The 26,915-nt window shown below is 42.8% G+C and overlaps 1 protein-coding gene across 8 annotated transcripts in view; it reads left to right on the top strand.

Annotated features, from left to right (window-relative positions):
- The window catches only part of PPP1R12A (protein phosphatase 1 regulatory subunit 12A), a 1,571,083-nt gene that overhangs the window by 997,783 nt on the left and 546,385 nt on the right, over positions 1 to 26,915 (top strand). For all 8 annotated transcript variants that reach the window (XR_013606928.1, XM_078674242.1, XM_078674241.1 and 5 more), the window contains one exon: positions 604 to 789. Coding sequence is in view for 7 of the 8 variants with exons in the window: in XM_078674242.1 (XP_078530368.1) it covers positions 604 to 789 (186 nt within the window). In the remaining variant the exon portion in view is untranslated. The remainder of the gene's footprint in view (positions 1 to 603; positions 790 to 26,915) is intronic.

A 26,915-nucleotide genomic window follows, 5' to 3' on the forward strand; every position in this document is an offset into this window, starting at 1 on the left:
TGATACATAGCTCAAAGGGAGGCTAGAGTGGGCTGTTTACGGCATTCTAGAGATGCTGTAGGATCTTCCTGTCATGTAAAGAAACAGAAAGGGAGGCGTACAAGACTAAGTTTGCCCTGTTAAATTTGAGGTGTCTTGTGCGTGGTTGAGTTACTCCAACTAGGACTGTTATGAATATAGTGTGTAGTTTCATACAATGGAGACATTGGGTGAAAGATGTATGTTACCCAGCTGATGTAAATGTTTATATTTGTATGTTGGTTAGAAAAATGATGCATCAGTCGATGTATCATATATTGAAAACGAAATCCAAATATTTATTATGTTTTTTAGGTAAGAACATTAATTAATGTAGATCGCTTTTCACATTAACCTGTGCATTGCGCATTTTGAATTTTGAACAAAGTAATGTGCATCAAAAGCCTGTTAATGAATGGAGAATGCTGTTTTCCTACATAATAGTAATTTTTAAATATTGTTTAATTAACTTACTTTTGCCTGCTTGTGGAGCTACTTGGAGGCAGCCAATGTGTCAAAATATAATGTTGGAGAAAGCATTGACAGATTCTGTAGATAAAATGTCCTGGGTTTTTCCCTCAACAGGGAGTCACATTGACTGATATTCAGGAAGCTGAAAAGACCATAGGAAGAAGTCGACCTAGAACAAGAGAGCAAGAAAATGAAGATAAAGAGAGGGAAGAAAAGCAAGATAAGGAAAAGCACGATGACAAAAAAGAATCTGAATCAAGAGAAGATGATTTTAGGCAAAGATATTCAAGAACAGATGAGGTACTTTTATGATTATTTAATTCAGCTTTGTTCTGTTGTGATGTTTATGAACGTTTGTTTAGTCTCATCTCTAATCACACTTGTTCTCAGAGATGAATCTTAGAAAGGGTTGCTCCAAAGTAATGTTGATAGTTGCGAAACCCAAATGGCAATGAATTTGCCAGTTCTACTCCTTAACATTGTCTTCTAGTGAGAATTTTGTGTTTTTTTAATGGTGGCCTCCGAGCATGTAGTCTTTAATCATATATTGTTGACTTGGGTATTTTGGGAAACCTGTTCCTCAGTGATTCTTTCTGATTTCCCATTTTAAAAAGTTTCCCCAAACATTAGTCTGAATTTCAAAATGTTGGCGGATTTTCCCGGGTGGTATCTATTTGTACCCAAATAATGTCAGCCCCTGATGTCTTTGCTCCATGGTCGATGGAAAGCCATACATGTGTTACCTGCACTGTTGTGTTTTTTCGGTCGCCACAGCATTTTGCTCTGTAATTTTCTTGGTTTTTATTTGAGATTGAGACTGGTATTCAGTTAAAAAAGCTGATGCTTCTTAAACCTTAGGTACTGAGTGTCGCATTTTTCTGGGAGAGGAACCTTGTGCCATCTAAATGTTATGACTGGGGCAAGAGAAATATAAAGAGCTGTGACCAGATCAAATGGAGCTGAATGCACTTACTGGCATCTGATGCACCACAACTCAGACTGTCCGTTACAGCAGAGTGGGCAAGTCTGTGACAAAAAACTATTTTAAATCAGTTTCGCCTAAAATGAAACACTATGAAGAAGAAGTGATTCTGCACAGAATAGGGGAAGTTGATAGAAAACAGAAGTTTGAGGTGTACCAGCTGATAAACAAGTTACCTTTGCAGGCCAACAACCTGTAGCAATGAGTAACTTAGAAGGGAAAGGCTGCACCTGTTGGGGAGTGATTTAGTGCTTCTTTTGCAGGCAGTGGGAGCATTTCTGGATGAAATACAACTAAAATTAAGCTTAAGCTAATACTCTGAATACCATACAGCTCTGAATGCCATACAGCAGCATGAGAAATGAATCACACCAGCACTCGAAACCTCTAACCGCCGATTCCTTAACTTAAAATATCCTCCAGGCACCAGATTGGGTCCGGACATTTTTCAGCAGTGCCTCTGCGCGCCGGGGGATGGTGTTACATGGCTTCGCCCTGACGTTGTCCACGGATATGACATCATTGGAGCCATATAAGTAGCTCCCCACGCCCTGACTTCAGTTTTCTTCTTTTCCGCGCGTGCAGCGCAGATCCGGGAGAAGCTGTTCCTCTAGCCTGTTTCTGTTTCTTAGGCCTTACTGACGCAGTGTTCCGATACATTCGGGCTGTAAGTCATGTGAAACCTGTATGCTGCAGATGTCAGCGACTGATCTGCATGCGATTTGTATGTGGGGCTTGGGTGAGCTCCAAAACTCCATGGAGTGCGACGCCTGTCGGAAGCTAAAGCCGAAGTCCCTGCGGGAACGTAGGATAAAATTGTTGTCCATCCGGATGCCCTTTCGGAGTCCAAGCGTCGCTTGTCTCCATCTCGAGCTGAGGTTCCTGTTCAGGGCAGGTCACGGAGTCATTCCCGAGGCCGTTGTTCGCCTTCCTCAGGTAAGCACAAGAAGAAGTCACAGAGGCCGTTGGCCTCCCACATTCGTGACGCTGTCTTTATCGGACACTGCCTCTCAGCTGTCGACCCCTGCCTACCCCATTTTCTGGGGTTGGGCTAACTAGGACCCAGATGGAAGCCTATTAGCAGATTTTGCAGGCCATCTTTGGATCAAGCCCTCTCCCTGGCGTGCCTTCGGGCCCCACAGAGGTGGTAGGGACTCTGGTTCGCCATCGGAGCCAGTCAAGTACCCTGACTCCGGTTCCGGAGTCGCTGCGACGTCGGCCCGGCGGTGGGGCTTCCCATTCAAACATCGGGCCGCAGTCCACCTTTGGCATCAGGGCACAGTCCTGTGGAGCTCCCTGCGATGGGGTCTAATGCTGCCGAAGCAGGAGACATGTCCCCGAGTCGACGCTATCCCACACCGCAGTCTCCCATTGCGATGGATGTCGGGTCGATGCCGTCCCGACACCGGTCAACGTAGTCTCCTTTGTAGTTAGTTGACACGATGCAACGCCGTTCGATGCCGGAGACGTTCTTTCTTCCTCCCTTTCTGATTGTGGATAAGGCCCCCTGGGGATTCTGTCCCCCCTCAGTGTTGCTTACGCATTCTTTGAAACATGTTGATGTGAAACAACTGCATAGCCCTCCTCGGGCTGCATAGCCTGTGGCCTTTGGTGGACGTGTTAGCCTGCATCCGTCCCGTAATTATGATCTTCTGTCACCACCTAGAATGGCCATGGATGCTAGTGCAGCGTTTGCACAAGTTTTTTGCAAAGCTGCTGACATATTACAGTACCAGCCTCCTTCTGTCTCTCTGCCTTCCGATCCCTTGTTGGATCTGCTCCACCAGGGCAACGCGGATGTCGAGCCCTTGCAGCCTTTTGGCCCGTCGTTGTATGACATTCTTCTTGGGACCTGGGTGAGGCCCTCCTCGGGGGTCCCTGTGGAACATGCTATCGCACATAGTCATCACCCGGCTCCAGATTACCCTGTTTGTCTGTCCCTACACCCTAGGGCTCAAGGGCTTGTCATTCCAACAGCCTCAGCTTCGCTGCCGTCGTCCCCTCCGCTGCTACTTCCACCCACAAGGGAGTCTTGCTGGTTGGAGACATGTGGTAGACAAATGTTTGCTTCCGCGAGCTCAGGCCTTCGATCCTTGATCACGTCCTGCGTGTTTGCACGGGCTACTTTTGACCTCAGGGACTCCGTTGAGCTCCTCCTTCCCTCTCTTCGGGAAGGCCCTCGGGCTTACCTGACTCGTATACTCCACGATTGGTCGTGAACTGGCAAAGTTTTCAATCCGATCAGCCATGGACACCACTGACTCTGTGGATCGTGCTATGGCCAGGTCATTTGCTCTGCGTCACCATGCTTGGCGGCGTGATGGCAGTTTTCCTGAGAATGTTCAGGAGCGTCTCCAAGATTTGCCCTTTGATGGGGCCCAATTTTTTTTAACAGTAATGCGAACTCAGCGGTCCAGCATCTCATGTCGGGTTTGCCGTGATTGACCGTGTTTTTAGTCCATTGTTGCGGACTTATTGTCTTGATTGCCTTGGTTGCAGTATTGTCACTGCCTTTCTCTAGTGTCCGTCTCTGGTTTCAAGTTATTTCTCAGACAGACAGTACAGCTAGACAGCTGTTTCTGCCCTACTAGTCTCAAGAGATGTTCCCTTGCTTTTTATAGGGATGTGACATACTCTACGTGGGGTATATGTTGGTTATTGTATAGCCTGTCTACCTAGCCACGGAAGGTGTTCTTCTATGGGTGGTGTATGTACAATGCCCCAGATGCTGTTCGTCCTGGATGGTATAGGTCCTTACCGAGGATCCCATGAGGTACTCTTAGGGTTGTTATCTTCTTTCCCTCTGAGGAACTTTGCTATAGTTCATGCTGTAGGATTATAGAGATATGTTTTTCGTTTCTTTCCGTCTCCTCTACTGTTGTGAGACTTCTCCTCTGGTAAGACACACAAGGGTGGTGTAGCTCTCTTTGGAGCTTACATGTTTCTATGGTCCGTAGAGTATTGTTGGGTTTATGCTACAACTGGATCGTCCTGGCGTGTTCACGCCTTCATTTTCTTGCCTTTGGCTCTCTTTCAAGCGGTTCGCTGTGTTTCCACCGTTTTTGCCTATATTGGCTGTCTTAGCCGTAAGCCAGTGTCTCTTTTGAGCATGTTTTTCTGTTCCTATTCCAGAAAAATTTCTGTTCCGCTTTCAGTTCTGGCACTGTCTGTGGGTACGTTCATAGGCACTGGGTAGCCTGCTAGTATACCTTCGCCACAGCGTTAGCTGCGTTCTACTATTTGTGGTATTGTTTGCTCCTCAATCTCTGTTGTTAGGAAGTGCTTATGTTCTTGGTCTTTCCTCTGATCATTGCCAGGCAGGGGCTCAGGGCGCTCTACTCATGGCCTCAGCCGATGTTATGCTTAGAAGTCTCTCTGTTCAGAGAGGCTCATTGTCATTTATACAGTGTATGTATATGGTTATATATACATATTTCTGAATATATCTGTCTGTGATTTACTGTTTTTTGACATGTTATGTCCTGCTATGGTTCACATTTGTGCCGTAGGTACTTATTGTGCGGGCTGCTGTATTTGTCTTGGGCATGCTCTTTGAGTTTCCATTGTTTTTCTTTAAAAGAAAGAGATAAAAACAAAAAGATGTATATGTGTGTGTGTGTATATATATATATATATATATATATATTCACGCTCCAAGGTTGTCCACCTTATGAGTAGCACGCGAGCAGCAGCTTTATTTATGTGTAGGTGAGGACGGGGATCCGCTCGTAGACGCCGCTCCGTAATGGATCTGCCCGACGCGTTTCGAAGCTCCATCTGCTTCTCTTCAGGGGCTTTAACGGAAGCGGTGTGCGCACCCGTTACACTTCTCCAATTTCATATAACTCACCCGCCAATGGGAGGCTCCAATGAGACTTCTGGGAAGTGTAGTGCGGAAAGCACACAATCAAGTCCTGTATGGACTCCACGAGTGGGCCCGTCCTCGATCCCATGTACGGCTGCTACTTCACTGCCGTGACCCCCACGTTAACGGGGTGGTGCATACTCTGCGGCTGGACTGCCGCATATAGATTCACGCTCCAAGGTTGTCCACCTTATGAGTAGCACGCGAGCAGCAGCTTTATTTATGTGTAGGTGAGGACGGGGATCCGCTCGTAGACGCCGCTCCGTAATGGATCTGCCCGACGCATTTCGAAGCTCCATCTGCTTCTCTTCAGGGGCTTTAACGGAAGCGGTGTGCGCACCCGTTACACTACTCCAATTTCATATAACTCACCCGCCAATGGGAGGCTCCAATGAGACTTCTGGGAAGTGTAGTGCGGAAAGCACACAATCAAGTCCTGTATGGACTCCACGAGTGGGCCCGTCCTCGATCCCATGTACGGCTGCTACTTCACTGCCGTGACCCCCACGTTAACGGGGTGGTGCATACTCTGCGGCTGGACTGCCGCATATAGATTCACGCTCCAAGGTTGTCCACCTTATGAGTAGCACGCGAGCAGCAGCTTTATTTATGTGTAGGTGAGGACGGGGATCCGCTCGTGGAGCTTCGAAACGCGTCGGGCAGATCCATTACGGAGCGGCGTCTACGAGCGGATCCCCGTCCTCACCTACACATAAATAAAGCTGCTGCTCGCGTGCTACTCATAAGGTGGACAACCTTGGAGCGTGAATCTATATGCGGCAGTCCAGCCGCAGAGTATGCACCACCCCGTTAACGTGGGGGTCACGGCAGTGAAGTAGCAGCCGTACATGGGATCGAGGACGGGCCCACTCGTGGAGTCCATACAGGACTTGATTGTGTGCTTTCCGCACTACACTTCCCAGAAGTCTCATTGGAGCCTCCCATTGGCGGGTGAGTTATATGAAATTGGAGAAGTGTAACGGGTGCGCACACCGCTTCCGTTAAAGCCCCTGAAGAGAAGCAGATGGAGCTTCGAAACGCGTCGGGCAGATCCATTACGGAGCGGCGTCTACGAGCGGATCCCCGTCCTCACCTACACATAAATAAAGCTGCTGCTCGCGTGCTACTCATAAGGTGGACAACCTTGGAGCGTGAATCTATATGCGGCAGTCCAGCCGCAGAGTATGCACCACCCCGTTAACGTGGGGGTCACGGCAGTGAAGTAGCAGCCGTACATGGGATCGAGGACGGGCCCACTCGTGGAGTCCATACAGGACTTGATTGTGTGCTTTCCGCACTACACTTCCCAGAAGTCTCATTGGAGCCTCCCATTGGCGGGTGAGTTATATGAAATTGGAGAAGTGTAACGGGTGCGCACACCGCTTCCGTTAAAGCCCCTGAAGAGAAGCAGATGGAGCTTCGAAACGCGTCGGGCAGATCCATTACGGAGCGGCGTCTACGAGCGGATCCCCGTCCTCACCTACACATAAATAAAGCTGCTGCTCGCGTGCTACTCATAAGGTGGACAACCTTGGAGCGTGAATATATATATATATATATATATATATTTTTTTTTTTTTTCCAAACAAAAAAATCACGCGGCACTCTTCTTGGCAGATTTCAAGATTTATTCACAGGTCCTAAGCAAAACTCCTACGCGTTTCGAACAAACGTTCTTGGTCACGGCAGTGTTCTACGATTAGTCCTTTCTTCATTTCCACTTTTATACTCTCACCTTGTTATTACAGTGGTGATGCATTATGGGCTTTGTGGTTTTTTGATATTCTTACAATTTATTTACATTTATGTTATTTTGATTCGGACAATAATGTGGGGTTCAACTCTAATATCAGAGACCCAACCGATATGTTGTGAATCCTATAGTAGGAATTGCATTACATATCTGAATTTGTATTTCGTATGTCGAAAGCGCTATTATGCAGTGCATTTCGATTTTGTGGGAATCTGACTATTAGATATGCAAATTCCTAGGGCTGAGTGCCCTTTGCCCCACATTAGGTCCTATTCAAAAATTAGTTTTGTCTCTGAGTTTGTTGTGTATGCCCTTCATTATAATTCCAAGGTACATTTGCAAACAACAGTGCCTCATATTGCGATCAAATCGTATATTCTTCTAGTTTTAAAGAGTTCTTTTCACAATTACAGTTCAGTATCAATGTTGCATACTACATATAGCCTCTATGTATGAGATTTATACGAAGAGTTCTTTTCCCAGGTACTTTATAAATGAACATGCATCTCTTCATCAGCATTCAAACCTTTAGGATGTTTGGTTTTGAATTTGATTATTAGTTTTGACTCTAGTCTCCTCAGTTTTTGTAGTCTGTCACCCCCACGTTCTTGTTTGGGGATTGTCGCAAGTCCCAGATATTTTATGTCCTGCCATGTTTTTCCTTCATGTTGTTTGATGTGTTTTGCCATGGCATATGTGCTGTCGTCATTTTGTATTGCACGAATATGTTCCAATATTCTTTTCTTTAAAGGGCATTTCGTACTTCCTATATATTCTTTTCCGCAGTAACATCTCAGCATGTAGACTACAAAAGAGGTTTCACAAGTTATTTTTGTTTTAATGATAAATTCCTTGCCAGATGGATCTTTCAGAGTAGTCGTGTTTTGTCCAATTTTGCAAGCTTTGCATGTCATACATTTGGTGAAGCCATAACTTCTCCTTTGAAGCCAATCTGCTGTTTTGTTCATTGAAAAGTGACTTCGGACCAAATGATCTGAGAGGTTTGGTGCTCTCCGATACGAGATTAGGGGACCCGTTCCAATTTCTTTGCCTATATCCGGATCTTTCATAATGATGTGCCAGTACTTTGAAAGAATTTTCTGAATTTTATAACTTTCCTTGCTGTGGGTTATAATCATCCGTGGTCGTTCATCATGTTCTTCATCTTTCTTTTTTTTGTTCAATATTTCCAATCTTGTTTTTTGTCTGGCTTTCTCTTCGCCTTGTGCTACATCTGTGTACTTATAGCCCCTGTCTTGAAATCGCTTTCTGATATCTTCGAACTTTTTTTCCATTTCGTCTTTTGTCGAGCAATTTCTTTTCATACGTAAGAATTCTCCGTATGGTATACTTTTGACCAGTTTATGAGGATGAAAACTCAGACCATGGAGGATGCTATTTGTGGCTGTTTTCTTTCTATGGGTCGTTGTTTCTATTTTTTCATTCTTGATAAACACTTTTATATCAAGGAATTCAATTTCTTTTTGATTGATGTTATACGTGAATTTCAACCCTACTTCATTGTTGTTCAAGATAATAAAGAAAGTCTCAAATTCTGATGTGGTTCCTTTCCATAATAGGAACAAATCGTCAATGAAGCGTACCCATAACGCCACTTTTGCCATATGTGGGTCGTTCTCCTCTCTCCAAGCCACGCTCCTCTCCCACCACCCCATCATGAGATTCGCATAGCTTGGAGAGAAGGAAACTCCCGTTGCTGTTCCACACTTCTGTTGATACAATATTTGATTAAACAAGAAGATGTTATTGTGCAAGCACATCCTGATCATGTCTGTAAGCATTTTGGAATGTTCCCGTTCTGTAATGGGTCTTTGTTTGAGAAAAAATTTCTATTGCACTGATTCCAATGTCATGGCTTATAGAGGTGTAAAGTGACACCACATCAATTGTTACAAGCAGGTAAGATGGTTGCCAACTTGTGTTCATGAGTAGCTTGAGGAAGTCCCCTGTATCTTTAATATATGAGGTTAATGTTGGAACTAATGGAGCAATGAAATAATCAACATAATTCGCAATGTTTTCATACAAATTTCCACAGCTGGAGATTATCGGCCTACCAGGTGGTCTGTTTAATGTCTTGTGCACCTTAGGTAGAAAGTACATCGTTGGTATTATCGGGTTCTCCACCATTAAGTATTTTTTTTCATTTTCCGTGATTAAGGCTTTCTGTTGCCAATCATTAAGTTTTTTCTCCAGATCTGTTATAAGGTCTGGAATCGGATTCTTCTTCAATTGTTGGTAGTTTTTTTCAATGTTTAGTTGACGTTGTGCTTCTTCTATGTAATGTTGTTTGTCCATTACTATGATATTTCCACCCTTATCGGCAGGTTTGATTTCAATCATTGAGTTGTTTTTTAATGTTTGTATGGCTGCTCGTTCTTGTTTCGATAGATTTTCTTTCCATTTTGAATGATTTGTATTTTCCATTTGTTTGATATCACTTATGACTAGATCATAGAATAGGTCCATTTTATTCCCAGGATGGAGCATTGGATAGAATTTTGATTTTGCTTTAAACGGAGTTTTCAGACTCTTGTCTGTTGTTACTTGCATTTCCTCAAGTATTTGAGTGTCTGTTATTTGAGAGTCAGTTTCCTCATTCGCAAGCTCATATGCGATTCTTAAATGGGGAACGTCTTAAATATTGCATATTGGATCTTGGTTGAGAGTCATTATCTGGTTGCTTCCTTCTGATATACTTGTTAGATTATCTGAAGAATATTCCTGCACTTCAATCTGTTTTTGATTTCCTTTATTTTTAGCAAAAAACTTATTAAGTTTTAGTTTTCTTATATATTTATATAAGTCTATTTTTGTATCTACTTCTTCATGATGGGTTTCAGGGCAGAAGGATAAGCCTTTGTTAAGTAGATCAATTTCGTTCTTTGATAAATTATATCTGGATAGATTGATTACCAAATTGGGTGTTATTTTTTTCTTTTTCTTCTCCTTTTCCTTTGAGATTAGGTTCTCACCGGTCTCGATCTTAGATTGTATCGGCTTCCTTTGTCTTGTGCCTCGTCGGGTTTTGCGTTTTGTCTTGCCGAGAACTGCGAGCCTCTTCCTCTTGTTCTTTGTCGTCGTTGAAAACAGCTTTCCGGAGGACTAACAACGACTCACGGACACCCTGGTAGAGCGTCGACGTGCTCAGTCGGAGGACGCGAACACGATCGGGAGTCTCCCGGGTGAGTAACTGTGTGAGCAGAGCTGTGAGAGAGAACTGTTTTTAAGCCGTGTGTGGTTCAGTGTGCATCTCAGGCGACTGCAGCCGAGCAACAGTGGAGTAGAAACAGCTAACTCCATAGAACCTTTCTTGGCAACTGAAACAGGTCGCGCAAACGGATCAAAAACTAAATAAATCCGGATCTCAAAAAATGAATAAGTAACAGTGTTCGGATACCTCATTTCCACATTAAACAAATAGAGGACCTTTGTAGCACAGGAGGCTCTCTTGTGATCAAAAAATATATACTAAACAAACATCAATATGGAAGAGAGAATGAAACAGAGATTAGTAAAAGCGGAAACAATGTTCCAACGGAACAAAAACGCAAAAACAGCAGGCGTGGAAGCAGATGGCGAAAATATGCCTCAACAAAGTGTGAATACAGCTAAGCAACTTTTTTTCAAACTAGAGAAAGTAATGAGAAAGGAAATCTCACGAGGATGGGAAATAATAACATTAGAAAAATATGTGGAATGCAACATGGTACCGAGAGGTCTCCGCATATTCACTCTTCCCAATCACCCGGACACGAAACCTGAAATGTTGGAGGAGTGGGGGAACAATAATATGGAGTGCTCTAAAAGAATGATACAAATCATCATAAAATATGCTAGACAAGAAATAGAAGAGCTTTTGTTGAAAATAACAGAAATCGAAAAAGAAATAGCAGCGCTAAAGGAAGATGGAGCACTTACCAAAAAATTGAGAATGGAAATGGATAAAAATTTAGATAAACATGATGACGAAGTTCAGAAAAGAAAAGAACGCAAGTTTCACAGAGATGAGGATGATTATAAATTCGGAACAATCTTAACCTTTGCACGGAAATTCGACACAGCAAAAAAACAATGGGATGAAACAATGAAGAAAGGAACAAGTCAACAAACAAGTGGATCTGAATCTGAAATCAGCGAGGGGGAACAAAGAGCAACTGGTATACGTACTTTTTCTTTTTTAGAGGAGATGGAGCTGCTCTATCACGAGCAGCAAACGCCACGCTACAACACAGGTGCACGCGGGCGAGGACAACGATGACAAAGAACAAGAGGAAGAGGCTCGCAGTTCTCGGCAAGACAAAACGCAAAACCCGACGAGGCACAAGACAAAGGAAGCCGATACAATCTAAGATCGAGACCGGTGAGAACCTAATCTCAAAGGAAAAGGAGAAGAAAAAGAAAAAAATAACACCCAATTTGGTAATCAATCTATCCAGATATAATTTATCAAAGAACGAAATTGATCTACTTAACAAAGGCTTATCCTTCTGCCCTGAAACCCATCATGAAGAAGTAGATACAAAAATAGACTTATATAAATATATAAGAAAACTAAAACTTAAAAAGTTTTTTGCTAAAAATAAAGGAAATCAAAAACAGATTGAAGTGCAGGAATATTCTTCAGATAATCTAACAAGTATATTAGAAGGAAGCAACCAGATAATGACTCTCAACCAAGATCCAATATGCAATATTGAAGACGTTCCCCATTTAAGAATCGCATATGAGCTTGCGAATGAGGAAACTGACTCTCAAATAACAGACACTCAAATACTTGAGGAAATGCAAGTAACAACAGACAAGAGTCTGAAAACTCCGTTTAAAGCAAAATCAAAATTCTATCCAATGCTCCATCCTGGGAATAAAATTGACCTATTCTATGATCTAGTCATAAGTGATATCGAGCAAATGGAAAATACAAATCATTCAAAATGGAAAGAAAATCTATCGAAACAAGAACGAGCAGCCATACAAACATTAAAAAACAACTCAATGATTGAAATCAAACCTGCCGATAAGGGTGGTAATATCATAGTAATGGACAAACAACATTACATAGAAGAAGCACAACGTCAACTAAACATTGAAAAAAACTACCAACAATTGAAGAAGAATCCGATTCCAGACCTTATAACAGATCTGGAGAAAAAACTTAATGATTGGCAACAGAAAGCCTTAATCACGGAAAATGAAAAGAAATACTTAATGGCGGAGAACCCGATAATACCAACGATGTACTTTCTACCTAAGGTGCACAAGACATTAAACAGACCACCTGGTAGGCCGATAATCTCCAGCTGTGGAAGTTTGTATGAAAACATTGCGAATTATGTTGATTATTTCATTGCTCCATTAGTTCCAACATTAACCTCATATATTAAAGATACATGGGACTTCCTCAAGCTACTCATGAACACAAGTTGGCAACCATCTTACCTGCTTGTAACAATTGATGTGGTGTCACTTTACACCTCTATAAGCCATGACATTGGAATCAGTGCAATAGAATTTTTTCTCAAACAAAGACCCATTACAGAACGGGAACATTCCAAAATGCTTACAGACATGATCAGGATGTGCTTGCACAATAACATCTTCTTGTTTAATCAAAAATTGTATCAACAGAAGTGTGGAACAGCAATGGGCGTTTCCTTCTCTCCAAGCTATGCGAATCTCATGATGGGGTGGTGGGAGAGGAGCGTGGCTTGGAGAGAGGAGAACGACCCACATATGGCAAAAATGGCGTTATGGGTACGCTTCATTGACGATTTGTTCCTATTATGGAAAGGAACCACATCAGAATTTGAGACTTTCTTTAATATCTTGAACAACAATGAAGTAGGGTTGAAATTCACGTATAACATCAATCAAAAAGAAATTGAATTCCTTGATATAAAAGTGTTTATCAAGAATGACAAAATAGAAACAACGACCCATAGAAAGAAAACAGCCACAAATAGCATCCTCCATGGTCTGAGTTTTCATCCTCATAAACTGGTCAAAAGTATACCATACGGAGAATTCTTACGTATGAAAAGAAATTGCTCGACAAAAGACGAAATGGAAAAAAATTTCGAAGATATCAGAAAGCGATTTCAAGACAGGGGCTATAAGTACACAGATGTAGCACAAGGCGAAGAGAAAGCCAGACAAGAAAACAAGATTGGAAATATTGAACAAAAAAAAGAAAGATGAAGAACATGATGAACGACCACGGATGATTATAACCCACAGCAAGGAAAGTTATAAAATTCAGAAAATTCTTTCAAAGTACTGGCACATCATTATGAAAGATCCGGATATAGGCAAAGAAATTGGAACGGGTCCCCTAATCTCGTATCGGAGAGCACCAAACCTCTCAGATCATTTGGTCCGAAGTCACTTTTCAATGAACAAAACAGCAGATTGGCTTCAAAGGAGAAGTTATGGCTTCACCAAATGTATGACATGCAAAGCTTGCAAAATTGGACAAAACACGACTACTCTGAAAGATCCATCTGGCAAGGAATTTATCATTAAAACAAAAATAACTTGTGAAACCTCTTTTGTAGTCTACATGCTGAGATGTTACTGCGGAAAAGAATATATAGGAAGTACGAAATGCCCTTTAAAGAAAAGAATATTGGAACATATTCGTGCAATACAAAATGACGACAGCACATATGCCATGGCAAAACACATCAAACAACATGAAGGAAAAACATGGCAGGACATAAAATATCTGGGACTTGCGACAATCCCCAAACAAGAACGTGGGGGTGACAGACTACAAAAACTGAGGAGACTAGAGTCAAAACTAATAATCAAATTCAAAACCAAACATCCTAAAGGTTTGAATGCTGATGAAGAGATGCATGTTCATTTATAAAGTACCTGGGAAAAGAACTCTTTGTATAAATCTCATACATAGAGGCTATATGTAGTATGCAACATTGATACTGAACTGTAATTGTGAAAAGAACTCTTTAAAACTAGAAGAATATACGATTTGATCGCAATATGAGGCACTGTTGTTTGCGAATGTACCTTGGAATTATAATGAAGGGCATACACAACAAACTCAGAGACAAAACTAATTTTTGAATAGGACCTAATGTGGGGCAAAGGGCACTCAGCCCTAGGAATTTGCATATCTAATAGTCAGATTCCCACAAAATCGAAATGCACTGCATAATAGCGCTTTCGACATACGAAATACAAATTCAGATATGTAATGCAATTCCTACTATAGGATTCACAACATATCGGTTGGGTCTCTGATATTAGAGTTGAACCCCACATTATTGTCCGAATCAAAATAACATAATAAATGTAAATAAATTGTAAGAATATCAAAAAACCACAAAGCCCATAATGCATCACCACTGTAATAACAAGGTGAGAGTATAAAAGTGGAAATGAAGAAAGGACTAATCGCAGAACACTGCCGTGACCAAGAACGTTTGTTCGAAACGCGTAGGAGTTTTGCTTAGGACCTGTGAATAAATCTTGAAATCTGCCAAGAAGAGTGCCGCGTGATTTTTTTGTTTGGAAAATTACACAAGACACGCTCCCGGTCTTGGATGCGGGCACCAACATACGTGTTCCCTCTGCGACGGGGACAATTGAGAGGAATATATATATATATATATATGTGTGTGTGTGTGTATGTATAGATATGTATACATCTCATAATATGTATACTGACTGCGGGAGAGCACACATACTACGTTTTTCCTTGTTACAGTATCTTTGGTTTCTGTCTCTCTCTCTCTCTCTCTCTCTCTCTCTCTCCCCCCCCCCCCCCACCCTCCCTCTCTCTCTCTCTCTCTCTCTCTCTCTCTCTCTCTCTCTCTCTCTCTTCTCTCTCTCTCTCTCTCTCTCTCCCTCCCCTATGTTTGTTTGGTTGGTATGACAACCTAGTGATACGTTGTGTGTCTTTATGCCGACACATATGTGCTGCCGATGCTACATTTCATGGGTTTTTGCATGTGTGCGGTGTGGCTTCTATGGTCTGCATATGTGTATCCCTGTTATCCACATACAAGTATCTCCTTGTAATCATGGTTTAGTATATCTCTACATGGGTGACATCTGTCTCTCTACATGCCATTCTTGGCATCCACTGTAGTGCATGCTCATTTTGTGCGCTCTGACTCTGTCATGCTTTTTTGTCCTGGCTCTTGGACTTTTATTTTTGGCAGATTCATGGGATCCTGCACACAGTTCTGCTTCTTATTCTTGTTACAGAAGTTCATGGTATTTCTTTCTTTGTGCACTGGCAGTTCTTGTTTTTGTGCTTTCCCTTTGTCACTTCCTGGAAGGTGAAAGTCTCGTACTGTCCTGTGACAGACTGTGGTGACATTGCCTTTCCTTGTTCATGCTCCTTTTCCAGAGCTTACTGGATCTAGTGTCAACTGCGCTTGCACTTGCTGTCTCCACCTCTCTTAATCGATCTTTGACGGATTAGTTCTCTTTGGAACTTGGTGGGGTTCAGTCGCAGATCCTCCTCCAATGGGGTATAGCTTTGGTATCTATTCTAAGTCAAGGAATCTGCGGCTAGATGTCTCTATCAGATGAACAAGTTACTTACCTTCGGTAACGATGTATCTGGTAGAGACACAGTCTGTTCGCAGATTCCTTAACGACCGCCCATCCTACCCGCTCTGTAAGGACCTTTTTAGGTTTGGTTCTTCCCACTGGTCTTTCTGCCTGTGGTCTCTATCTTCGTCTCTTAGCATCCTTCCTAGGTTAGGATGGCTTATTCTGTTTTATCTGTTGCTTTACCACCCATTCTTGCAACTGGGTGGTGGGCTTATATATCCATCCACGCTCTTGCACCCTGTTTCTTTTCCAGTGTGGAGATTGGTCATGTCCTTCTTCCCTCCCATCCACCCTGAGACTTTTCTCCATTAGTTCTGGGTTTATTTGACTATGCTACAGTCAATTGGCCATATTTAGTGCGTATGGTTGCACATTCTCTGTTGCAGAAATGTTGTCAATTGCCATCACTTCATGTCGTTAGTCTTGTTGTCCATTACAATGACATTCATGTGGTTGGAGACTGTTGTTTACCATAACATTCATTTCCATTGCTGTTTTGCCTCATAGAAGGGTATGATTCTTCGCTTATGTGATACTGTTTCTAGGGCCGATTACTCTGCTCTTTCCCTTCAGTTCCTTACAGTATGACGTTTTTTCTCTACAAAGCATTGTGATGTTTCTCATCATTTTATTATTGTTGTTTCAAAGATTTTTAATCTATTTTGGCACACTGTTGCCACGCTCTCACAGTTTTAGTAGTGGCTCTGCGTTGTGGCATTGAAAAGCTTCACAGAAGAAAACTGATGTCAGCGCCCCGGGAGGGACTTGTATGGCTCCACTGACTTCATGCTTGTGGACGACAACAGGGTGGAGGCATGCGGTGCAGAACCCCGGCGCGCTGAGGTACTGCTGAAAAATCTCCAGATCCCGTCCTGGAGGATATTCGAAGTTAAATAATCTGCGGCTAGACTGTGTCTCTACCAGATAGATTGTTACCGAAGGTAAGTAACTTGATTGTTAAGGATGCAATAGTACAAACATTACTTTGGAGTTAGTACTGTAGAGGACCTAAGAATGAGAGGACAGGTCCCACTTGAATATGTGCCTGCTGAGAGTTCAAAAGGGTACTGGAAAAAGAACACTAAAATTAAGAACCAGTTCATAGCTAATCTCATGTCTGAGAAAACTCTAGATCTTTAGTTTAAAAATGTTGATGGAGAGGGGGGTAGACAAATCGTATACTTGAGCGTACTTCAAACTTTAGAGAACGGGGTGAAGTTTCGAACGTATCAAGTGTTAATGAGATAAACATGTCAAAAACCCACTTTTTATGCTCGCGTTCCATAGAGTAATTAATTAGCTAAATGCAGTTAAAGTTGCTATTTGTTAAAGCACTTGAAATAGCCAATGCCACATCTGGCTAACTTCCATATTCTGATAGCTGACCAAGCACGTACAAATGTCTCTTTGCAAAATATTGCAGGTATTTGAGTACCAATCTGACCTGCACTGCACTGAAAGCACCTTCTTGTTAATCGCAATCATGATCAATCCTTCCCCCTACCTCAAACTAAAATACTGGCAATGAAGTTTTGCTCTCCGAATTCCAATTAAGGTGCTCTCACTTTGCAGTTCTTATTCAACCTGAGCTTCCCATTAAAATTAATTGGACTGGAAACAGTTTGGAGGACCACAGCAGGAAAATAAATTTCTTTTAATTGCCATATGTTTCTCCAAACAATGATCTCTTGAGTCTGACTTCACCCAAACCATGCTCACCACCAATACCTTACCATGAGCATATCTGCCCATGTCCTTCCTGTAATCTGTTGGGTAAGCCCTTGGACACCGCACAGGCTTCTGCTTACTGCGGTGTGTGTCCAGTTAAAGGTAGTTGTTTGCCACCTGTGGTTGTGTTGTGTTTGTGACCCTTGAGCTGCTGCACCATCACCTGCAATGTAACTGTTTGTTTTATGGAATCCTGCATTGCTGCTGCCAGTACTGTGCCATTGTTTTGTACTAGGAAAGCTTGATAAAAAACGTTTATACGATATCTATAACTATCAGCATTCCAAATGCTTATTTTACCGAAAGTTACAATCATGTTTTCAGACGCACACATATCGAGGCAGTGGGTCTTTTCTTGTCTCCTTCTGACAACCTGACTGCCTTGTTCCAGTATTACATTTTTTAAAACAGAAGAGGGGGCAGCTACCTATCAGGCATAGACGATTAAAGAGGATTACCAGAGAGGAAGAAAGAAAGATGGAAGAGCTTTCTGAAGGCTTAATTTACCTTCCCAAGAGCTAATTAGCATCCATTCATTTACAATGTTGATCCATGTATAGTATTGGATAACCTCGGACAGCGAGATGCTTTAAGCACTAGCCAAGAACTACCCACCATAAGATTTAAAAGGAATAATACCCATAGTTGCCAGAGTGGGCACAGGCATTACTGGCAAATGCATCCATAGGTGAGTTCTAGGTTAGATGTGGGAGGATTACCAGAGTACACTCCAGACACACACCCCCCCCCCAGTCCTCAGAATCCAAGTTTAGTGTGGCCAAAGACTTTCGCCAGCTTGAAATCCCCAAAGTTGGTATGGTGGGCCCCAGGAACTCTTAACCCATTGGTTAGGGCGTGCCCAGGAGTCAGTCCCAACCACTAGCTGGTTCCATGCATAAATGTCTCCTCTCCAGGCACCCACTGCAGACTCCTGCTGGACTTGAGATTAAAAAAAAGAAAAGGATTGAACCTGCTGTCTGTGAACTGAGATGAGCACTGAAGGAATGGGCGTGCTCCCTCTTATACCCATGACAAAGAAGTGGACTCAAACAGGCATAAGGCTGGCCCAGTTTTTAAGTTACAGGTATTCAAGAGGTCAGTCCTGCAGCTGACCAGTGGCAATTGAACCTAGAATGTACCCTGCTGTCCTCCGCCTTGGCACCCTGTGAGTCTCTTAAGTGCCCTCCCCTGAACTCAAGTGGGGTTTTAGAAGTACAGTCCTGTGGTGAATTGGGACTAAAAGGACTAATCTTAGAAGGTAAAATCTTTGACAGTCATAATCTGATTAGTTTATCTGACCTGCACTGGATATTTGTAATTTTGTAAAATTACATTTTACTCTATTTCTAATTGGATTTGGTATTTTTTTATTGTTTTTGACTATTTACTGTTTTGGTACTGCATAAATAATTTAGATTTTGCCCTAAGGTAAGCCTGTCTACTCTGTGTCATAGTTGCTAGAGGGTTGAGCCTCTGGTTAATTTAGTGTCTTTGAGAGTTCACCCTGATGAGGTGGGTGATTATTCCTTGAGGAGGCTGGATACCCACCCCATTTAATAACAGTCCAATTTCTTACAATCCCCAATTATTTTATCATGGGCTAATTATGATAGATTCATCTTCTTTTGAACTCCTCATTAAGTGTCCTGCAGGCACCAGGCTGGATTGGGAAACTTTTATTTAGTAGTATAAAAATAGGGTCTTATTCAGCTCAGAAGTCACTGCTGCATTATCCAAGATGAAAAGGTACTGTTCAAGGTATATTAGCTGTAGATTGTATACTGTAGCATAGATCGCCATCTCGTGTTGGGCTCGGATGTTTGCACTTTGTTATTGTAGAAGTCTTTGTAGTCCCGAGATAGGGGACTCCTTTGGTTAGTAGTGCGCATGGGCATCGACTCCATCTCCAAATTGTTTTTTCCGCCATCGGGTTCAGATGGGACTTGCTTCGCTCCGGCTCGGCACTGTGTTTTCTCAACTTTTTCGATGCACAACCTAACATATTCAACAGTATTGTCTCATACGCGTGCCTTCGACTCGCTAACTGAAATCTCTTGACTCTGGTTGTCGACGCGGGCCGTTGGGCCTATCGACGTCGTTCGGGCCTACGGCTAAAGGATAGAACTCAAAAAATGCCCTCAGTGTGGAGCTTAATTTTCACACAGTGACCATCACCAGGTCTACAACATTTGCCTATCGCCAGAACACGAGGAAAAGGATTGCCAAGCCTCTGCCTCTTTTTGATCGAAGAAAACCATCCGTGATCGCCGGACTCGACTACACGTCATGGCTCAACAAGCTGCACCGGTGCCGGAAAACATTTTCGATGAAGGCACGATGTTCCAGAGGCAGAGGATTCGGAGGAGCTCGAGATCGTCTCCGAAGAGGATGACTCCGGATCTGATGATATCACTTCAGGTCAACGAGTGAGTACAAAAGCCCCTTCTCCTGCCCCACCAGAAAAGCAGAAGGCTCTAGTCAAGACTTCGCTTGCAGGCCCTAGTCGAGACCAGAAGAAAACTTCAGAAGCCACGCCTCTGGGCCCGACTCCAAAGAAAAAAGAAAAGCCTTCTGGCAGCTTGGGTTCGAGCAAGCCACTTATCACTATCCTTAAACCACCTTCAGTGCCGAACTCGGGGATACACCCCATTTAAAAAAAGACCTTGATACCGAGCTCTGCGGCACCAAAAGACAATACAGCCTCGGAACTGGACAAAAACAAAAAATCTTAGGCTCCGAAGAAAAGTTCCCACTCGATACCAACTTCGAAGCGGACGGAGCACACAATTCCTCCTAAGGCTCCAGAGACCAAACTAAAGCCAGGTTCAGAACTGAAAAAATCGGCACCGAAAACAGACGACCAAGATGAACTGTTTCAACCAGATCCTGTCAACCCAATGCACAAAACATTACAGGTGGACCCTAAAACAGACCGTATAATCAGTATTCCAGCAAACAAGAGGAAATCTGACACCTCACATACACCTGAGGTGCCTTCGAAGAAGAGAGACTTTGTAACCTCACCAATAAGACCCTCTTCTCCTATTCTTCCTTATAAACCTTTTTCTCCTGTAAACTCTCCTATACAATCTCCTAGATTATCTCCATGCTCACCCTTATTACCACAGGATGATGATGATTTAGGGGGCGGGGACGATCACTGTAATGATCCTGTAGATGACCCTAATGATAATAACACTACCCCTCCACCGGATACATGGGATGATTAATACGATCCTCCAGACATTCCTGATCCAGATGCATACCCATCACCGCCAGATGACAATATAGGATTTAGCCAACTTATTAAGAGGGCTGCTCAATACCATGGCGTGTCACTACATTCAGACCCCATGGAAGAAGATTTCTTAATGGACACTTTTGCTCAGTCCCGTAAAGTCATGCACACATTGCCCATGCTTAAAGGGGTAATTAAACAAGCACCCAACATATTTAAAGACCCTGTCAGGGCCAGGATTCTCAAACCACGCATTGAGAAAAAATATAGACCTGCCCTAAAGATCCCATGTACATCATGGCACAACTCCCATTAGACTCCTTGGTAGTCTCCAATGCAAGAAAACAGGCGAATTCCCAAACCTCTGGTGATGCACCACCCCCAGATAAAGAGTCTAAACTGCTGTGTGCATCAGGTAAACGTGTTGCTTCCCAAGCAGCCAATCACTGAAGAATAGCCAATGCACAAACTCTACTAGCCAGATATGACCGGGCTCACTACGGAGAGCTTAACAATCTTATACTATGCTTACCTGCCCAATACAAAGCCAAGGCTAATGATTTAGTCCAGGAGGGCAAGTTAATTACAAATGCCTCCATCAAATGTGCCCTTGATGCAGCTGACACTGCATCTAGAGCATTTTCGGTTTCAAACAGGAAGTGCAAACAACTATTTTGAATCAATCGTTTGATCAAGAACACCTCTTTGGGCCAGCTGTAGACACAGCTCTAGAAAAAATGAAAAAAGACCCAGACGTTGCTAAATCTATGAGAGCATTACAATTTCAGACAACACGGGGGTCCTTTTAGTTTCTCCTTCCATAGGTGCGGATCCAAAAACATTACCACAGAGGTTACAACTTCCTCCTATGAAAATCCTACACAAAAATCCCCCAATAAGGAAATAATAACAAGGGGAGAGCACGAGTTAACTTCAACCGAACCTCCCCTACTACCAAACAGTGACTTCCCTCAGCTTCCTCCAGACCATTCCACTCCGGTCGGAGTAAGGCTATCACAGTTCCTACCTGTCCGGAAAAACATTACCACAGACAGGTGGGTAAGACAAATTATCCAGTATGGTTACTGCCTAGAACTCACCTTTACCCCTCCTCACAAACCACCCAGACAACGGCCAATGTCCACAGAACATCTAACGCTTCTAAAGCAAAAGGTTCTCTCTCTCTTGTAAAAACATGCAATAGAACCTGTTCCTCCACATCAAGGTACAGGGGTTTATTCCCTTTACTTTCTCTTCCCAAAGGCCGGTTCTCTGAGGCCAATACTAGAAATCAGAACCTTAAACCTGTACATACAATCCGACCACTTTCACATGGTTTCTCTGCAACAGGTCCTTCCTCTGCTCTAACATGGCGGTTTCCTTGCCACTCTAGATCTCAAGGACGCCTACTTTCACATTCCTATTCACGATGCTCACAGGAAATACCTACGGTTTGTAGTGGACGGTCAACACTACCAGTTCAAAGTCCTTCCATTTGGAGTGACAACAGCGCCCAGAGTCTACACAAAGCATATGGAGATGGGCCATTCCTCAAAAGATATACCTCTTAGCAGAGCATCTACCTGGGACACACAATCGGATAGCGAATCTGCTCAGTTGTCAGCTACAACAGATTCACGAGTGGAAACTTCATCCCAAAGTTCTTCATCCCTATTTTTAAATGTGGGGCCATCCAGACATAGATCTGTTTGCCACACACTTAAACACAAAAGGACCAAGCTTCGCCTCCAGGTATCCACACACACTGTCCAAGGGCAATGCGATATGGATGAACTGGTCAGGCAGATTTGCATATGCTTTTCCGCCTCTCCCACTCATTCCTCTACTAGTCCGAAAGCTGAAACAACAGTCTCTCACAATGATCCTAGTTGCCCCAACTTGGGCCCGGCAACCATGGTTCACAACACATCTAGAACTCTCAGTAGTTCCACACCAAAAGTTACACCTTTCCCCAAAGCTTCTCACACAGAACTATGGAGACATAAGGCAACCAGATCCAGCTCAACTGAACCTATCGATCTATCTCCTGAAGTCTTAGAGTCTGGATACCTCAACCTCCCACCAGACTGCATGAATGTTAGCAAGGAAGGTAGACGTCCTACTACTAGAGCTTGCTATGCAGCTAAATGGAAAAGATTTGTGATTTACTGCAATAACATAATCAATCCATTTGAAGCTTCCATTCAAAACATTATTTGTTTTCGCTTGCATCTACAAAAATGTAATCTAGCATACACATCCATAACATTACATCCTGCTGCCATAGCAGCTTACCTGCCAAACAGACATCAATTGTCATTGTTTAGGGTTCCTGCCATTAAAGCATTCATGGAAGGTCTCAAAAGGATAATTCCTCCTAGAATTCTACCCTCTCCAATCTGGAATCTAAACATTGTCCTTACCAGGCTCATGGGTCCCCCAGTTGAACCTTTACACAAATGTGAGTTACAATTTCTCACATGCAAAGTAGTCTTCCATGTGGCCATCACATCTCTCAGAAAAGTTAGTGAACTCCAGGCATTAACCATACAAGAACCATTTTTGAAAATACATCACAACAAAGTGGTTCTTAGGACAAACCCGAAATTCCTACCTGAAGTAGTTTCTCCATTTCACCTTAACCTGTTGGTTGAGCTCCCAGTCTTCTTTCCTCAACCAGACTCAGTAGCAGAACGGGCTCTTCATACACTTGATGTTAAAAGAGCTATTCTTTACTACATTGACAGAACAAAAAGTTTCAGGAAAACTAAACAACTTTTCGTAGCTTGCTCACCACCACATAAGGGCAGTCCTATATCAAAATCTGGAATTGCCAGGTGGATTGTTAAAACCATTCAAGTATGCTATCAAAAAGCAAAGTGTACATTATCAATTCCCCCTAAAGCGCATTCCACATGCAAAATAGGGGCATCTATGGCATTCTTAGGTAATATCCCCATGGATGACATTTGAAAAGCAGCAACATGGTCTACACCACACACATTCACAAAAAATTACTGTGTGGATGTGCAAGCAAAACAACAAGCTAGTGTGGGCCAAGCTGTACTAAAAACACATACAGGTAGCCACCGCTAAGGCACAACTGCTGTATAGTCTATGCTACAGTATACAATTTACAGCTCATATGCCTCGGACGGAAAATCCTACCTACCAGTATGCATCTGTTCTTGGCATGTAGAGCTGTTGATTCGTATACGTCTCCCCGGATACCTGTGTCTGTTGCAGTAATATCTTACTTAGATACATTACACATGGACATCTTTCTATTTCTATCTCCATCATCACCCTTTATGGCGAAAACAATCTGGAGATGGAGTCAATCCCATGCGCGCTACTAACCAAAGGAGGCGTCACCGAACTCGTGACGACAAAGACTTCTACAATAGCAAATTGCAAACATCCGAGCCCAACACCAGATATTCTACAGTATACAAATCTACAGCTCTACATGGCAAGAACAGATGCATACTGGTAAGTAGCATTTTCCTTCTGCTACCAGCCTCATTAGTACAGCCATGTGAGACAAAGAAGTAGCTCCAAACCATGCTCAGTAACACACATATTTATAACCTCTGGCAGCTATGGAAAAACAAACTTAAGCTTAAAAGTGCATTAAATTTGCTTCTCATTTATAGATTTGTTTGTCAAAAGATCACTGTAGCATTACTTGCCCAACAGGCTCACGGAAATCATGTTTAAAATATTGTATCAAATAAGGATGGCTGGTTATTGCCTGTATAGACTGCCAGATGCCAAGAGGGTGGACTTGGGGGTATATGCTCAGCAAACATAATAATGCTCATTTTTGCAATGAGAAGTTCCTTCTTGCTTCTCATACTGTGCATAATACCACCATTTTAGTGGCTGTATACAGAAGTGTTATACTATACAACTTTTTTATATCTTTGGTGGATGTTGACGTCATACACCAGCTCTGCATAATGTCGACTGTGAGTCGTACCGGAAGCACGTGATCACCATTTTAGATAACTTATTTCTGCTGTTGAGTTTGGAGGTGCAACGGTGGAACTCCGAAGGAAAATGCTAAAGGACCACCAGTGGATAATATGAAACTGCCAAAAATATTGAGTATTTGAAAGATATCAATAAGGTTTGTTCGTGGATTTTTAGGGAGTACTTGGACATGGTCAAAGAATGATATTGGTTGTAGGTGGAGTCCCCGAGATTCCATGTCACTGTCTTAGAGCATGAGCACAATTTTCAAGTTATGACCAATCTGCCTTCGTAAACTCACCTTGAACAGTTAATATCTAATATGCATGCTCCGTCTGCCTTGCAGCCATAAGTCCAACTACTTCGCTTTTTCTCTTTTCAAGCCAAAGTGTCTCATTTATAGAGATTAGGTACTTCTTGCCCACTGGCGGCGCAGACATGGCAGTACTATCAGAGCTTGAGAAGCAGAGAAGGAGTGTGCCGTCAATAGAGGAGTTGGCTTTCTCTGAAGAAGACCTCAAAGCCAAGGGGGCTCAGAATGAACACCAGGAAAATCCAGACAGAAAGGTTATCCAGGAGTCAGTTAAAAGTTCTAACCATAGGAAAAACCCTATGTATTGATTGTTCCAGTACAAAAAGCTACTTGAGCCATTGTAAGACTAGATGTCCAGATTGAATCTGCAGTTACCTTTGAGTGATAAAACAGAACCGAAAAAACACAAGCCCTCCACACTGAAAAAGCTTGTAGTTGTAGGAGCTCTATAGTGTCTCCTTCCTATTGGGTTGAAAGAGAGCCACTGGCAGGGAGTTGCTGAAAGGCTTAGAGAAATCTAAGGAGCAACATAAAATCTATGTGGTTGTAAGCATTAAAAGACAGGCGGCTGAAACTCTTAAAACTGCAGAAACATGACCGGAGGTAGAAGCAGGCCCAGAGTTGGCAGAAGATTTTATTTATGCACAACAGTAGGCTGAGGCAGCTGAGCTTGAGACGCATGGTGTGGAAGAGACTCTGGTAGGACAGTGAGGCTGACTTCCCCCAAGAGGAAGTAGAAGACACTTTACCTCAGATGTTATTTCCCATATCACAGTGCGCTTAAGAGAGGTGCAGATGTCTTTGGGGGTATGGATGGGGGTGGAAAGGGAAGACACGTTTGTTTTTTAGAAACCCTGAGCCCTGTACATCAATATAAAATACAAATCTGCCTAGCATTCAACAGCAGGGGAGGGAGGTCCTTCAGAAACCAGAATCTGCCAAAGTGGTGAAAACTAGGATAGATAAGAAATCTAGTGCATCCAGTAAAGATACTAATTACATTTAGTTTCATATAGAGCCAGACACTCTAATGGTGTCTAGATTTGAGGAAAACAGCCATGTCCCCAGTTGTTTTGAGTCCTCTACAGTCACTACATAGTGACATATCGCCAACTCAAATGATCTTCTCAGCAGATAGGGTCATCAACAATGGATAACAAGGAAGACCTAATGTCACACCTTCCAGAGGAGTACCGAAAGATAGCTAAGACAGTCCTAGAGCAGGGTAAGAACATTACCAACTCCTGTCCTTTCTGCACTAGATGCAGCAAGCACTGCGACTAGACAATTGGCTGTGGGAACTGTGATAAGTAGACATGCATGACTACACATTTCAAGATTTAAGCCTGAAGTACAGTCCAACCTTATTGACCTGCCTCTCAGGAAACCATCTCTTTGGACCATAGGTAGGCGACAGCCCTGAGGGCAACAAAAAGGTAAACAAGTTGACCAAAAACATGGGGTCATTGCAAATATTTAGATCATAAAAAGGAAGCATCCCAGATATCATAGTGCAAGTAAGAGCTACTTTCATTCCCAGATCCCAAAACCACCTACACATGACCCACTCAAGCCAGATGCAACAGTGGCAAAATGAGTACAAACACCGCAAGAGTTTTATTTTGTGCCAGAGACAAGTCCAGAAGATGTACTTCCAGAGGATTTGAATTTATCAAAAGACAAAATGGCTGCCAATGAGATTGCAAAAATGCTTCAGATTAACCCACTCAAGGTGGCCAGGCACATGGGCACACTACATAGTGTGTCATAAATGAGTTTATAAATATTAACACACAGGACTTGGTGATCAAGGATTAGGGAAGGCCACCAAAAAGCTCTAAAAAAGCATCATGGTTCCACACTTCCAAGTTATCCTGAGCACTGAAGTTTGTTGCAAAAAGAACACCATCCAAATTCAATGATGTCTTTTTACATTTTTTACAGTGCTCCTTATGATTCTTAAAC

This window comes from Lissotriton helveticus, chromosome 1_1 (assembly GCF_964261635.1).
Source record: "Lissotriton helveticus chromosome 1_1, aLisHel1.1, whole genome shotgun sequence".
Taxonomy (NCBI): domain Eukaryota; kingdom Metazoa; phylum Chordata; class Amphibia; order Caudata; family Salamandridae; genus Lissotriton; species Lissotriton helveticus.